This window comes from Hippopotamus amphibius, chromosome 15 (genome assembly GCF_030028045.1).
Source record: "Hippopotamus amphibius kiboko isolate mHipAmp2 chromosome 15, mHipAmp2.hap2, whole genome shotgun sequence".
In the NCBI taxonomy this organism is placed as follows: Eukaryota; Metazoa; Chordata; class Mammalia; order Artiodactyla; family Hippopotamidae; genus Hippopotamus; species Hippopotamus amphibius.
In genome coordinates, this window is record NC_080200.1 from 38,650,137 (window position 1) to 38,665,728 (window position 15,592).

The 15,592-nt window shown below is 39.8% G+C and overlaps 1 protein-coding gene across 2 annotated transcripts in view; it reads left to right on the plus strand.

Moving 5' to 3' along the window:
• The window catches only part of C9 (complement C9), a 65,496-nt gene that overhangs the window by 22,415 nt on the left and 27,489 nt on the right, over nucleotides 1–15,592 (plus strand). For both annotated transcript variants that reach the window (XM_057709789.1, XM_057709788.1), the window contains exons 5-6: nucleotides 181–319; nucleotides 10,945–11,208. In XM_057709789.1, the coding sequence (XP_057565772.1) occupies nucleotides 181–319; nucleotides 10,945–11,208 (403 nt within the window). The remainder of the gene's footprint in view (nucleotides 1–180; nucleotides 320–10,944; nucleotides 11,209–15,592) is intronic.

The following is a 15,592-nucleotide window of genomic DNA, read 5'->3' on the forward strand; positions in this document are numbered from 1 at the left end:
AGGTGTACTTCCCGCCCCGGAAACAGAGCAGAGGTGACCAGGCTCTTGCTTCTGTTCCTGATTATATCCCACCATCACATGGGTGACGGGGACATGAGCTGAAGCTCCCTTTCCCCAGCTACCGAGGGCTGCAGCAGCTCCTGGTGTCTTCACGCCTGATGCTACTCTGTTCACTCTCAGGATCAACATCCTAGGGCTGGACCCCCTCAGCACCCCTTTTGACAACGAGTTCTACAACGGACTCTGTGACCGAGTTCGGGATGGCAACACCTTGATGTACTACCGCAGACCCTGGAACGTGGCTTCACTCGCCTATGAAGTAAGTCTCCTCTAAAGAAAACACATGTTGTGCAGCTTTTAGCTGAAGGGTTGTTTCCATAAGCTTCATACTAAATAATGTGAAAAGCTCAGTAGAATGAAAATGTAATGTGCACGTAAGATTGCCTTAAAGAAGAGGAGGTGGAGCTTGAGTCTCTTTAGAAAATATGCAATAGTCTATGATCAATCCTCAGTAACATGCACCCAGTGATAGAGTTTTGGCAAATACCTAGACTCTGCAAAAAGAATCACCTAGGGTTCTGATGAAACTAAAAATTAAATTAGTGCTGATTGAAGGACTGAGTACGCAGCTTCCATGCTGTTGAGGCTTGGTTTTTGCTAACCTACCAATGAACAACCATCTTTACATTTGTTTTCCTTCTCTAGTCCCCTTTGTAAAGCCCGCTTGACTAATGTGAGTGGCTATACTCACTCACCTCAAACCCCTCCAGTTCTAGTGAAACTATTTCTTAAAGTGATTTTTACTTTACAAAATGCCACCTCAAACCTACCTCCTTTCTATGAGTCACTTAAATTCTGTACAGCCATCCACAAACTGTACACCCCCGTTCAAAGGATTAATATTTATCACCTTTAGAGATATTTGGGGGGGTCTAAACAAGATATAATAAAGAATAATAGTTAGCTTATTCTGAACAAGTAGCTACAATAATCTGTTTATTTTTTTAAGAACTTTTATTGAAATACAGTTGACATACAATAAACTGTGTATATTTAAAGTGTACAATTTGATATTTTTTTCCTTATTAATAATGTATATATGGCAATCCCAGTCTCCCAATAATCTGTTTCTTTAAATGGTCCCATTGGTGACCATGAACTTCACTTTATTCAGTCATTACCATATTGTTCATTATTATGGTCACTCCCACCAGTTTGAAAAATAGATTTACTTTTCAATAATTGTAGTTAATATTCCTTTTATTTCTTTTTTAAATTTTTTTAAAAAATTGTATTCATTTATTTTGGCTGCGTTGGGTCTTCGTTGCTGTGCGCGGGCTTTCTCTGATTGCATAGAGCGGGGGCTCCTCTTCGTTGTGGTGCACGGGCTTCTCATTGTGGTGGCTTCTCTTGTTGCAGAGCACGGGCTCTAGGTGCACGGGCTTCAGTAGTTGTGGCACGGGGGCTCCGTAGTTGTGGCTCACAGGCTCTAGAACACAGGCTCAGTAGCTGTGGTGCACAGGCTTTGTTGCTCCACGTGTGTGGGATCCCCCCAGACCAGGGCTCGAACCCCTGTCCCCTGCACTGGCAGGCATTTTCTTAACCACTGTGCCACCAGGGAAGTCCCTCCTTTCATTTCTAACAATGTTGTAAACCAACCCCTACTCACTGCAGCCTGAAGTGATCATGCTGTCCCATGAATGCTAAATATTTTAGTATCTCTACTACTTGACTGGCATCTTCTTTCACATGTGACCACATTGTGGTATTTCTGGTGCCTGTAAGTCCAGAATAAAATCAGTATCCCACAAACCTCAAGGAACATTTTGGATTATTGATCTCTCCCAGCACGCCAGGTTAGCCTTCTTTAAGCATATTTTTTTTGAGGGGAAAATTGTCATCTTTCTAAGAAGATTTATACATGTTCTACTTTCTTCGGATGAGGGAATCTTTGTCATTGCTGATGCAAGAACGGTTATTGCTGTGTTTTACTTTTTCAGTTCTCAGGTCTGTGCTGTACAGTCTTCCTGTCTTTGTCACGGTCACCAGCCTCTTAGCTTCTCTGTAGGGTTAGTAACTCATGAATCAAGAGGATAGAGCTGGGGGTGTTGCCCGGGACTGATCTCGAAGCTACATTTGGAGAGTAAGCACACTGTTTTCTCTTATCTACAACCCTAGAAACAGATGTAGATCCACATTCAGAAGGATTTGGATTTTACAAAGGTGGTGTAGTGTTTATCCTGTATATTACTCACACCCCAGGTAGAGTTAGGAGTGGCATCTTAGAATCAAACCCATTAATATACCTGTGGCAAAATTAACCAATGTTCACACAAAGTGGCAGAAATGAAGACTTCTTATCTGACTGAACTTTTTATCTGTTCAGATCAGATTAATGCCTTCAAATGAATTTTGGCATCAAGCTTAGCAAAGAGTCGATAGGGATTGTAGGACCTGAGTATTTCTTTGGTGCCACCTGAGGAAGAGTGCCGGTGGAGCTGGCTGGGGGCCTGGAAAGTCCCCAGATCACCCCCTTGGTGCTGGCACTGCTGATGTTCCCCTTATTCTAAGCTGTTTTGGTCTTAGAAAGTGAATAGCTGAACACAGAAGACCGTGCGTGAGCTTACTGAGTGGAAATCTCTATTTTGACTTCTTAGAGAGGGCTACTTTCTGCACTTTCGAATACTCAATGGCATATTTTACCTACTTTTTCGTGTATGTTATTATATGGTCCCTGAAGGCAAAGAATGCATCTTTTACTTCTTCATTGCCTATTTCCAATACTCAACTCAATGTACGTGTAGGGGAGGTGCTCAACAAAGTTTTACTGGATGAATTAATTTTTTGAATCTTGTTTTACTTACTTATAATAACTTACTATCTTTCATTTTTTGAAAGAGTTCTATGGACCTATCATTGCCTGGGGAATATTCCATGATAATGACACCTTACTCTGATACATTCACACTCCCTCAGTGCCCCTTGTCCCAAATGTGGCTCTGGCTCTAGAGCACACAGCAAAGGTTGGAATCCCAGCTCTGCCCCAGACAGCAGTGAGATCTGGGCATGTCATTTAGCCTCATCCTGCCTCAGTTTCCTCCTCTGTAAAATAGAAATAATAATGCCTACCTTGTAAAGATAAATGAGTCTACATATGTGAAACATTCAGAAAGTTACCAGCACATAGCAAGTGCTCAATAAATATTTGCTATTCTTTTTTAAAGTATAACTAGTAAAAGGCTTAGTTCAGGTTAAATGCATAATCAGCAATTACCTTCTCATATAGGCTACTTTGTAAGTCAGAAGTAATGACCAAGAACAACTGAAGCCTGCGATTATGGGGGAAACAAGTGATGACTACCTGTATGAATTAGTTCCCCTTCACTTGTGTTTCTTTAGTCCTCTCTGCTTTTGCTGTTGAAAGTAACAATTTGTAAATCAGGTTTCAGGTTTTCATTATAATTCTCTTTAAATCTGGATCTCCATGAGAATGTAAGATTTTGGAGGTCAACAAAGGTTTATAAAATGTATCTGGATTATAATCATCCTTTCCACCCCAAATCCTAACAAAATCCTTCTTGTGACTTTTACATCATGTGAATTGCCAAGAATTTCTTGTTGCCTCTTAACTTCCTATATCTGTTCCACTGGAGCCACTCACATCTCCAGCTACATCCTTAACCTTGTATTCACCAGAACTATGCTGCCTCCGAAATCTGAAACATTTAACCCTTTGCCTCATCACAACTATCCAGTCTCTCAGCTCTCACCTTCATTATGACCCCTCTTGAACCCCATCTAGACCCAGTTTGGGGGCATCTACTTTTCTTCCTGTCTATCTTGCTCCTCCTATGTTCAGTTCTTTCTTCTAATCAATCTACACCCATTTTTGACCACTGGGTAATATTATCAATGTCCTTGCTTTCTATTCCATCTATAATCTAGAAAAACTCCAACTTTGAATGAACACTATTATTTTTCTGCCTAAACTCATCTTGCTGGGCATTGTAGAGAAAATCATGTTAACAATACGGGAACGGGGAGCTTTATAACTTCACGTGGGTCCTCCAGGCGGCTCAGCAGGTCCACACGCCTCCCATATGCTATGTTCCTCCCCACTCTCCTCTGGGGCAGTTTAAAACTTTCAGTAACCTCCTCAAGTTCTTTATCTCACCATTCTGAGAACAGTAGATGGCAGGAGCTCCAAATGGACAGAGAATAACCAAGCCACAGACAAGAATTTTCTTATGTTTTTTTAAAGTTCTGTACAAATTTATTTGACACAAAGTCTATTCTTACATCCTTCTGTTCTGTCTCAGTAGAAAACATATCTTTCTACCCCATACTCTGGATCTCATGCCAAGTACCTTGCTTGTTATTCTAAGCTTTAGGTTCTAAGTCAATCTCTTTCTTTCTCATTTTCCACCCTGCCCTTAATATATAAATATCTTCAAGATTCTCATTTAAAAAACAAAAGCCAAAACATGAAAAGGACACCCTCATCTCTACGTACACTTCTCATTTACACTTGCTGTCTCAGTTTTTGTACTTCCCGTGAATTCCCCAACTGTATTAGTTTTCTAGGGCTGCCATCACAAAGTACCACAGGCTGGATGGTTTAAATAAGAGAAAATTATTTTCTGAAGAAATTTATAATTCTGAAGGCTGGAAGGCTGAGATCAAGATGGCGGCAGGTTTGGTTTCCTCCGAGGCCTCCCTCTTTGACTGCAGCTGGCTCTCTCACTGTATCTCCACGTGGTCTTCCCTCCATGCCAGTCTGATCCTAATCTCCCCTTCTTATAAGAACACCAGTCATGCTGGGTTGGAGCCCACCCTAATGGGCTCAATCACCTCTTTAAAGATTCTATCTCTAAATGCCATCACATTTCGAGGTAATTGGGCTTAGGAACTTCAACACATGGGTTTGGGGGGTGGAAAACAGAGGTCAGCCCATAACACCAAACCTCTGTTACCTTGTTACTCAAACTGTTTTCACCAAAGTCTGTCTTAAGTTTCTTTTGAGCTCCCTTTACTGAGGACAGCCCTTAAATATTGCTGTTACCAGAGTTGCTACCTTGTTTCACTAATCTTTCTCTACATAGCCTCCTTGGGTGATTTCGTTCCCTCCTGAGGCTTCAATCTTCACCTTCATCCTGATGGCTTACAAATACTGCATTTGCAGCCCTGGTCTCTCTCTGAACTGGATACCCGTGTAGTTTGTCTGCAGGCATCACACAGTTCACACATCCAAAGCTTATATTCCATCTTATTCCCAATTCTCTGTTCTTTGCTCTTGAATTCTCCACTTGGTAAATGAAACTGTTGCAGAAACCCATCCCATGAGAAACGAAGCACCACACTCGGAGGGTTGGAGAACTCAGGTTTATTGAGCCAGTGGACCCAGACGAGCTAAGGCTCCAAAGTTCTGGGCCCCGTTCCAGGTGAATTCTCTCCTTATATAGGTTAAGACACATAGCTACGGTTGGCATTAATTGATTGGCTACAGTTGGCATTAATTGATTGGCTACTCATTTTCCATAGGTCACAGGTGATTACAGAGCGCGGGAGTTGCTAGGGGTTACATGCAAAGGGTTTTCAAACAAAGGTGAGCAGGGGCAGGAACAGAACATTCCATACTTATCTGATCATCTTTTAGATTCCAGTTGATTGTTAAGGTATTTTGTCCTCACTCTAGTGCAGCAAGCAGGTTTTATAGAAGCAGAGCAGGCAGAACGCTATTTTCTAGCTGTGTATGAACTCCAGATTTTCCTCATCAAAACAGTATCTCCCTAATCATCAAACTCAAAATCTGGAAATCTTCCTAAAGATCTCCTTTACAGGTACATCTCCCTCAAAGCCCACAACATCCAATCAATCTTCAAGTTCCATTATTTTGTAAAGTCTCTCGAATCCGTCTCTTCTTCACCATTCCCACTGCCCTGCCAACTGCCTTAGGCTCCCATCATTTTCCATCTGGGCTACTATGTTAGTCCTCCTATCAGTCTGAGACCTCTAGTTTTGTTCAGTTTCAATTCATTCCACACACTTCAGTATGAAGATAAATGATAAGTCTGATCTTATCACTCTGTTGCTTAAATTTGGTGATGTCCCCCTATAGCCTGCAGGATAATAATCAGTCTCCTTGGGAGGAAAAGGTCATTCCTAATCTGACCTTTTAAAATTAATTAATTTACTTATTTATTGGCTGTGTTGGGTCTTCGTTGCTGTACATGGGCTTTCTGTAGTTGCAGCAAGAGGGGGCTACTCTTTATTGTGGTGCACGGGTTTCTCATTGCAGTGGCTTCTCTTGTTAAGGAGCACGGGCTCTAGGCACGCGGGCTTCAGTAGTTGTGGCTCATGGGCTCTAGAGCACAGGCTCAATAGTTGTGGCACATGAGTTTAGTTGCTCCACAGCATGTGAGATCTTCCTGGAGCAGGGATCAAATCCGTGTGCCCTGCATAGGCAGGCGGATTCTTAACCACTCTGCCACCAGGGAAGCCCCATGATCTGACTTTTGGTTGCCATGGCACCCTCAGCTTTCTCCTAGGAATCCTCCATTTGGAGGATTAGATGTCTCTCCTGCAAATTAATGCAATAGCCTTTGCTTTCCATTCTGTTTTGGTGTTTATTTTGCTGTAACATGTATACCCTTAGCTGAATTTCTAGTTGTTTTATTTACCATGGAATGCTGAGAAACTGGCATTGTAAAGCATGCTAAATAAATGATTGCTGACTTAATAAATAAATGTATGCAGTATATTGACACTCTTTTTTTCCAAAAGCAAATGCTTTTTTTTTTTTTTTAATGAAGCGAAGAACCCATATTCAGGAAAACATATAATTGGAATTGCCATTAAAGTTGACAGCAACTGAAAACAGAGGCTTAATAAACATCTCAACTACTCTTTCTACTGGCAGCTTGAGCCCATTTAGAAAACCTGGCAGCATACAGATAAAATTCATCACATACATGCTGGTTTATTTATTATATACTGATGTTCCCAAGGAACAAATAATACTGTGCCTATAGAAACTGCTATATTGAAAGGAACTACAGTCTACAATGAACTTATATGAGTTGAAATTTGGAGTCATAGATAGGGGTCAATTATGAAAGTGCTCATGCTATCCTGAGTAACTTGGGCATGCATAATCCCGAGCATAAGGGAGGCAGTGAAGAGAGCAACATGGTCAAAGTTTCATTTTAAATCTTTGTGTTTTGTGGAGATGAATTTTAAGGAGACAATACCAGAGATAATGAGAGAAGGAGGCTATTTTATGGTCCCAGAAGGAGATGATGAAAAACTGAACTGTGTCTATAATAGTAGAGGCTGAGAGGAAGAGATGAAATCCAGCTTAGCTTTAAGAACTAAGAGTTCAGTACCGAATTGGAGTCAGTAGAGCATGTAGTCAAGTGCCCAGTTGTGAATTAAATTCCCTGGATTTGAATTCTGATAAGTTCCTTCCCTTATCATCCATGTGACTCCAGGCAACTTATTTATCTTTCCTGAATCTCAGTTTCTCATCGTAAAGTGGATTAATGATAGTGCATACTTCGTAGGAATTTGGAAAGGTTAAATGTGTTAAAAAGTGCAAAGTGCTTAGAAGAGTGTCTAGCACAAAGTAAACTCACCATAGATGAAAAATATGGAGATCCCCAGTAGGTGATAGGTCATCAAAGAAGGCCTGAGGAGTGTGTGTGTGTGTGTGTGTGTGTGTGTGTGTGTGTGTGTGTGTTGGAAGGGGGAGTGGGGGATCTACCCAAAGAAGAGTTAAATCCAAGAAGAAGATAAGGATTGACATGTGGATGGAGTTATCTTACCAAGAATAGATTATATGAATGTGAGGATGGAGTCTGAATTGGAGGCAGAGATTTAGGTACCATCAGCACAGAGAGGATCCCTGAAGTCTTGAGAGTGCTTGAGATCATCCAGGAGGTGTACAATGAGAGAGAAAAGAACATAGAGGATGGCGTCCTAGAGCGCACCAATATTGAAGATCTAGGCAGAGAAGATGATATCTTAAAGATAATAGAGAACCGTGTTTGTTATCTATTGCTAAATTTCAAATTACCCCAAAATTTAACAGCTGAAAGGTTAGGAATGTAGGTGTGACTTGGCTAGGTACCTTAGCTGAGGATGACTCATAAGGTTGCAGGTAACCTTCTCTTTCCTGGTTCCTTCTCTCAATTAGTGAGAGATGGCTTTAATAATAATAGTAAATAGTATATGGTTTTATCCTTTATTTGCACATACAAAATCTTAGTGGCATCTTTAACAGTTTTCTCTCTTTACCTTTTATTCCCACTTGCTCTCCAAGCCTTCTCAATTTGAACTTTGGAATGTTCGTTGAGGTGTTCTATCTCCTCCACTCAGTGCCAGCGTCATGTTCATTTCTTTTCAAGAAGCATCAGCTGATAAATCTTTAAACAGGGTGGATTTCACTAACCCCTATAATATGCCTAGCCTCCTGGAAGATGCAAGCACCCTTGCCCCTCTCTCTGATTTCTGTTTCTCCAACATCTGTTTATTTGGTCCTCATAAAGAAACTTGTTTCCATCCATGTATCTTCCTACTTTCTATAATCTTGCCTCTTGACCTCTCTTCAAAGACTTTTGCTCTTCTTTTCAAAGAGATTCCACATATTGGTCCATCTTTGAACACCTATCATTGAGCTCGGACTTTTTTTTTTTTTTTTTTTTTGGATGGATGGACTTTGGGCTTTTCAATCCAGCTCTTGTCTCTAGGTTTTCTGGGGTGACCCCACCCTCATTGTTTCAGACTCTACTCACTACTACCATCCTAGCATTAGTGAAACAGGACCACTGAACGGCAACCTAATTAACACCCTGACCAACATTCTCTTATACCTGCAAGCAGTCCTCCACACTGCTAAGTTGATCCCTGCCCAGTGCCAGTCCCTTTCTAGCCTACAAATTCTGCCACTCCTATCCTGCAACCAATTAGAAGGCAATGAGCTAAGAAGACCTTAGCCTTCTAGAAGAGTGCGGGAGAGGTGGTTTCCTGGTGCCATTTTTCTCAGCTTTGGCGCTTCTCAGCATTGTCTTCGATTGCTTCCACTAGCTTTAGACTTCAAGACAATTAGAAATCTTATTCATTTTTCTTTCTTTTTTTAAATTGAAATATAGTTGATTTACAATGTTGTGTTAATTTCTGGTGTACAACAAAGTGATTCATATATATACATACACATACACATATACATATATTCATTTTTCAAGGCCATGCTCAAAGCAACATTTTCCACAAATCCTTTCTTCATTTTACTGCTCAGAACTTGTCAAGCCCTCCTTGGCAGTGTAGCATAAGAATGAACAGCTCCACCCTGGAATCAGACTTCCTGGGTTTCATTGCTGGCTGGGCCACTTTCTAGCTGTGTCATCTTGGACAAATTTTTCAATCTATATTTTCTTCTCTGTAAAATGGGGATAATTATAGAAATTACCTTAAAGGTAGGAAATTAAATATTTATTCCACGTAAAACACTTTTAACAGCTGCTGACACAGAGTAAGCCCTCAATACATATGTTATTACTGTTAGTTATATTGGAACTGCATATTAAATTCGATAAACTTTTATTATCATCTACTTTTTACCAGGCACTTTACTAAGTGGTGAGGCTATGGTGGCATGTGGGTAAACAGATATATTCCCTGACTTCTTGGAATTTACCATTTGAAGGTCTATTAAATAAGCAATTATAAAAAGGAAGGGTTTTTCATTTTGTTTTATTTTAAAAGAGCCATGAGAGCTTATAAGAAACAGATTTGTTAGCCTGTGGGATCAGGAAAGGTCTCCCTACAGAAGTGGGGTTTAAGCTGAGACTTGAAACAGGAGTCGGGATCCACCAGACAAAGGGGTATATAGTACGTATGTATGAGTGTGTATTATGTTCGTGTTATGGGAGGATGGGGGAGGCAGGGGGAATAAGGAACATTCCATTATAGATTATTACAAGATATTAAATATAGTTCCCTGTGCTAGACAGTAACACCTTGTTGTTTATGTATTTTACATATAGTACTGTGTATCTGTTAATCCCAAGCTCCTAATTTATCCCTCCCTTCTCCTTTCCTCTTTGGTAACCATAAGTTTGTTTTCTATGTCTGTGAGTCTTTTTCTGTTTTAAAAATAAGTTCATTTGTTTTAATTGAAAGTTTCAATTTTTAACTAGATTACTTAGTTCAGTTTTTTTTTTCGTGCAAAAGTGCATATGGTAAAAAAAAAAAAGTCAAAAATCCAAACAACATAAAAGATGATGCAAGAAAAAGCAAGCCTGCTGCCACTCCAGATATCCACTTACTCACAGTTCCCCTCACCCAGGGCAAACTCTCCGTGATTTGTCTATATTTCTAGTAATTTTCTATGCATGTAAAGGTTTATTTTTTTTTTTAAATAGGCAGTAGAGTATAAGTGTTAAGAGGCAGTTCAGAGCTCAAGTCCTGGCTTTTCCACTTCATTAACAAGTGTAAAATGCTCAAAACAGTGTCTGGCCCATAAGGCTTCAGGAAGGGTTAGTTTTAACCTTTTCTTTTTTACACAGATGTGAGTATATTGTGCATCTGATCTGTTATACAACTTGCTTTTTAATTATTAATATATTAACTTTTGAAAGTTTGCTATGTTCTAAGCTATTCATATGCTTTATTTCACTGACTCCTTATAATAACCTTTGGGCCGAGTGTGGTGAGTATCCCTATTTTACAGACTAGGAATCACACTGGGTACGGAGGAGTTATCATGGAATGTTCTCCAAGTCAGCAGATCTGTATTTGAACCTTAGCAGTCTCATGTTCGTGCCTTCACTCAACTTCTTTGCTCTCCTCCCTGTCAAATACATTGCCTGACTTTTGTCTTTTCCTGTTTATTTTGGGTGGGTTTTTGTATGTTGTTTTCCAAAACACTTTGTTATTCTCTTTTAGACCAAAGCTGACAAAAATTTCAGAACTGAACAGTATGATGAAGAGATGCAAGTGTTCAGAAGTATCATCCAAGAGAAGAAATCACATTTTAATGCAGATTTAACTGTAAAATACACACCTGTGGAAGCAATTAAACAGTTTGAAAGCAAAGATTCAAAACCTTCTGATGGAGAAAACTCCTCAAAACATGCCCAGGGTAACTTTAAATTTTCATATTTCAAAGATGAAGCTTACAAGCGGTTGTTGTTATACTCTTCTAAGAAGGTAAGACCAAACATTTAATATAGAGAATATAATGGAATATTTTACAAACTAACCAAACCTTCTCTTTTAAGTTTAATTATTTAGAGCGGATAGAGCTCGTAGGAGAAAAAAATAATAATAATACTCAACAAATCCTCAAATGTGTAGGTAGCTTGAAAGCCCAGAAGAAGAATGCTGACTGGAGAAAAATCCCTTCAGTACAGGAGTAGTAAGTGGGTGAGATGTTTGTGGTTTACACTGCTTGTGTAAACATAACAAGCATATTAAGAATTCAAAGCGTACTTTTTGGGACTTCCCTGGTGGTCAAGTGGTTAAGACTCTGTGCTCCCACTGCAGGGGGCATGGGTTTGATCCCTGGCCAGGGAACTAAGATCCCACCTGCTACATATTGTGGCCAAAAAAAAAGAATTCAGAGCATACTTTATGACTGAGATTGTGGTAATAGACTGTTTAATTTATATTCTCTTCAGTAGTACAATGAAAAATCATATTCAGGAATTTTGGCAATTCACTGCAATGTCGTAGAAGGATGGCTATTTACTTACTGTAAAGTGTATTTCCAAAGTAGTGATGCCATGAAATTGTACATATTGCATATGAAATTGGTCTGCTTACTTGATAATCATACCTTTAATCTGAGACTTTGAATATGTGTTTGTTTTTTAATATTTAAGCCAAATTTAGAAGTTTGTTTCTTCACCTTTGAAATAAATATAGAATATACTTTCTCTAGTCAGTATGAAGCTGGTAAAATGCTCACTCTTTCTTTTCTGATCTCACAGTCAACTATTTAGATACCCCCTTCCACTTAAAAAATAATACTCATTCACTCTTAGCACTTATATTATGACTAATTATATCATTGTTTTCTATGGTTCAGTACCTTGTCTCTACATTCACGTACACACTCACCCAAAGGGTGCGGTTGGAAAATCTTTTAAGTTATTCAACAAACATTTAACTGTGGGCTTACTATGTGGCCAGGCACTGTTCCAGGTGCTTAGAATACATTTGTGAACCAAACTAACAAAGATTCTTGTCCTCATGGAGCTAAAAGTTTAGCAGGGGAAATCAACAGAAACAAACATAACAGCAAAAAAGGAAGTTCTATAGTGTTTAGAAAATGATAGATGCTATAGAATAAAAGGAAACGTAGAGTAGCATAAGGGCAACCAGGAGTCCTGGGCAGATAGTAGTATTAAAATAGAAGCTTAGGATCAAGATGGCAGAGTAGGAGGATGTGCGCTCACTCCCTCTTGCAAGAGCACCGGAATTACAACTAACTGCTGAACAATCATTGACAGAAAGACACTGGAACTCACCAAAAGAAACCCACCCCACATCCAGAGACAAAGGAGAAGCCACAATGAGATGGTAGGAGGGGCGCAATTGCGTTAAAATCAAATCCCATAAATGCTGGGTGGGTGACTCACAAGCTGGAGAACAGTTATACTGCACAAGTCCACCCACTAAAGTGAGGTTTCTGAGCCCCACATCAGGTTTCCTAACCTGGGAGTCCAGCAACGGGAGGAGGAATCCCCAGAGAATCAGACTTTAAAAGCCACTGGGATTTGATTGCAGAACCTCCACAGGACTGGGGGAAACAAAGACTCTACTCTTGGAGGGCACACAGAATAAGTGTGCTCACCAGGACCCAGGGGGAAGGAGCAGTGACCCCATAGGAGACTGAACCAGACCTACCTGCTGGTGTTGGAGGGTTGCCTGCAGAGGTGGGGGGCAGCTGTGGCTCACTGAGGAGACAGAGGTACCGGAGGCAGGGGTTCTGGAAAGTGCTCATTGGCATGAGCCCTCCTAGAGTCCTCCATTAGCCCCTCCAAAGAGTCTGTAAGCTCCAGTGCTAGGTAGCCTCAGGCCAAACAATCAACAAGGTGGGAACACAGCCCCACCCACTGGCAGACAAGCAGATTAAAGTGTCACTGAGCTCCACCCACCAAATTGGTTTAACGTTTTACTGAGCTCTGCCCACCCAGCCCAACCCCCCATCAGTATCTCCCATCAGGAAACACCTAGGAGACTCCTAGATAGCTTCCTCCACAAGAGGGCAGACAGCAGAATCAAGCAGTATCAGCAGTATTTCATCTTGTGGAACTGAAAACCACAGCCACAGAAAGACAGAGAAAATGAAAAGGCAAAAGACTTTGTACCAGATGAGGGGACAAGATAAAGCCCCAGAAAAACAACTAAATGAAGAGGAGATAGGCACCCTTCCAGAAAAATAATTCAGAATAATGATGGTGAAGATGATCCAGGACTTTGAAAAGAGACTGGATGCAAAGATCGAAAAGTTGCAAGAAAAGTTTACCAAAGACCTACAAGAATTAAAGAACAAACAGAGATATGCAACACAATAACTGAAATGAAAAATACACTAGAAGGAACCAATAGCAGATTAACTGAGGCAGAAGGGCGAATAAGTGACCTGGAAGACAGAATGGTGATAATCACTGATGTGGAAAAGAAGAGAGAAAAAAGAATGAAAAGAACTGAAGACAGCCTGAGAGACCTCTGAGACAATGTTAAATGCACCAACATTTGTATTATAGGGGTCCCAGAAGGAGAAGAGAGAGAGAAAGGACCCAAGAAAATATTGGAAGAGATTATAGTTGAAAACTTCCTTAACATGGGAAAGGAAAAAGCTACCCAAGTGCAGGAAACACAGAGAGTCCTAGGCAGAATAAACCCAAGGAGAAACACACCAAGACATATAGCAGTCAAAATGACAAAAATTAAAGACAGAGAAAAGTTATTAAAAGCAACAAGGGAAAAATGACAACATACAAGGGACCTCCCACAAGGTTAACAGCTGATTTCTCAGCAGAAACTCTGCAAGCCAGAAGGGAGTGGCACCATATATTTCAAGTGATGAAAGGAAAGAACCTATAACCAAGAATTCTCTACCCAGCAAGGATCTCCTCATTCAGATTTGACAGAGAAATCAAAAGCTTTACAGACAAGCAACAGCTAAGAGAATTCAGCACTACCAAACCAGCCCTACAACAAATGCTAAAGGAACTTCTCTAAGTGGGAAACATAAGAGAAGAAAAGGATCTACAAAAACATAAACAAAACAATTAAGAAAATGGTAATAGGAACATACAGCTCAATAATTATCTTGAATGTAAATGGACTAAAGGCACCAACCAAAGGACACAGACTGGCTGAATGGATACAAAAACTAGACCTATATATATGCTGTCTACAAGAGACCCATTTCAGACCTAGGGACACATACAGACTGAAGGTGAGGAGATGGAAAAAGATATTCCATGCAAATGGAAATCAAAAGAAAGCTGGAGTAGCAATGCTCATATCAGATAAAATAGACTTTAAAATAAAAAATGTTACAAGAGACAAGAAAGGACACTACATAAAGATAAAGGGATCAATCCAAGAAGAGGAGATAACAATTATAAATATATATGCACCCAATATAGGAGCACCTCAATACATGAGGCAAATGCTAACAACTATGAAAGAGGAAATCGACAGTAACACAATCACAGTGGGCGACTTTAACACCCCACTTACACCAATGGACAGTTCATCCACAGAGAAAATTAATAAGGAAACACAAGCTTTAAATTGCACAATACATCAGCTTGACTTAATAGATATCTATTGGACATTACATCCAAAAACAGCAGATTACACGTTCTTCTCAAGTACACATGGAGCATTCTCCAGGATAGATCACATTTTGGGTCATAAATCAAGCCTTGGTAAATTCAAGAAAATTGAAATCATATCAAGCATCTTTTCTGACCACAAAGCTATGAGATTAGAAATCAATTACAGGAAAAAAACTGTAAAAAACACAAACACATGGAGGCTAAACAATAGACTACTAAATAACCTAGAGATCACTGAAGAAATCAAAGAGGAAATCAAAAAATACCTAGAGACAAATGACAATGAAAACACAAGGATCCAAAACCTATGGGATGCAGCAAAGGCAATTCTAAGAGGGAAACTTATAGCAATACAATCCTACCTCAAGAAACAAGAAAAATCCCAAATAAACAATCTAACCTTACACCTAAAGAAACTAGAGAAAGAAGAGCAAACAAAACCCAAAGTTAGTAGACAGAGAGAAATCGTAAAGATCAGAGCAGAATTAAATGAAATAGAGACAAAGAAAACAATAGCAAAAATCAATACAACTAAAAGCTGGTTCTTTGAGAAGATAAATAAAATAGATAAACCTCTAGCAAGACTCATCAAGAAAAAGAGGGAGAGGACTCAGATCAATAAAATCAGAAATGAAACAGGAGAAGTTACAACAGACACCACAGAAATAAAAGGCACCATAAGAGACTACTACAAGCAACTATATGCCAATAAAATGGACAACCTGGATGAAATG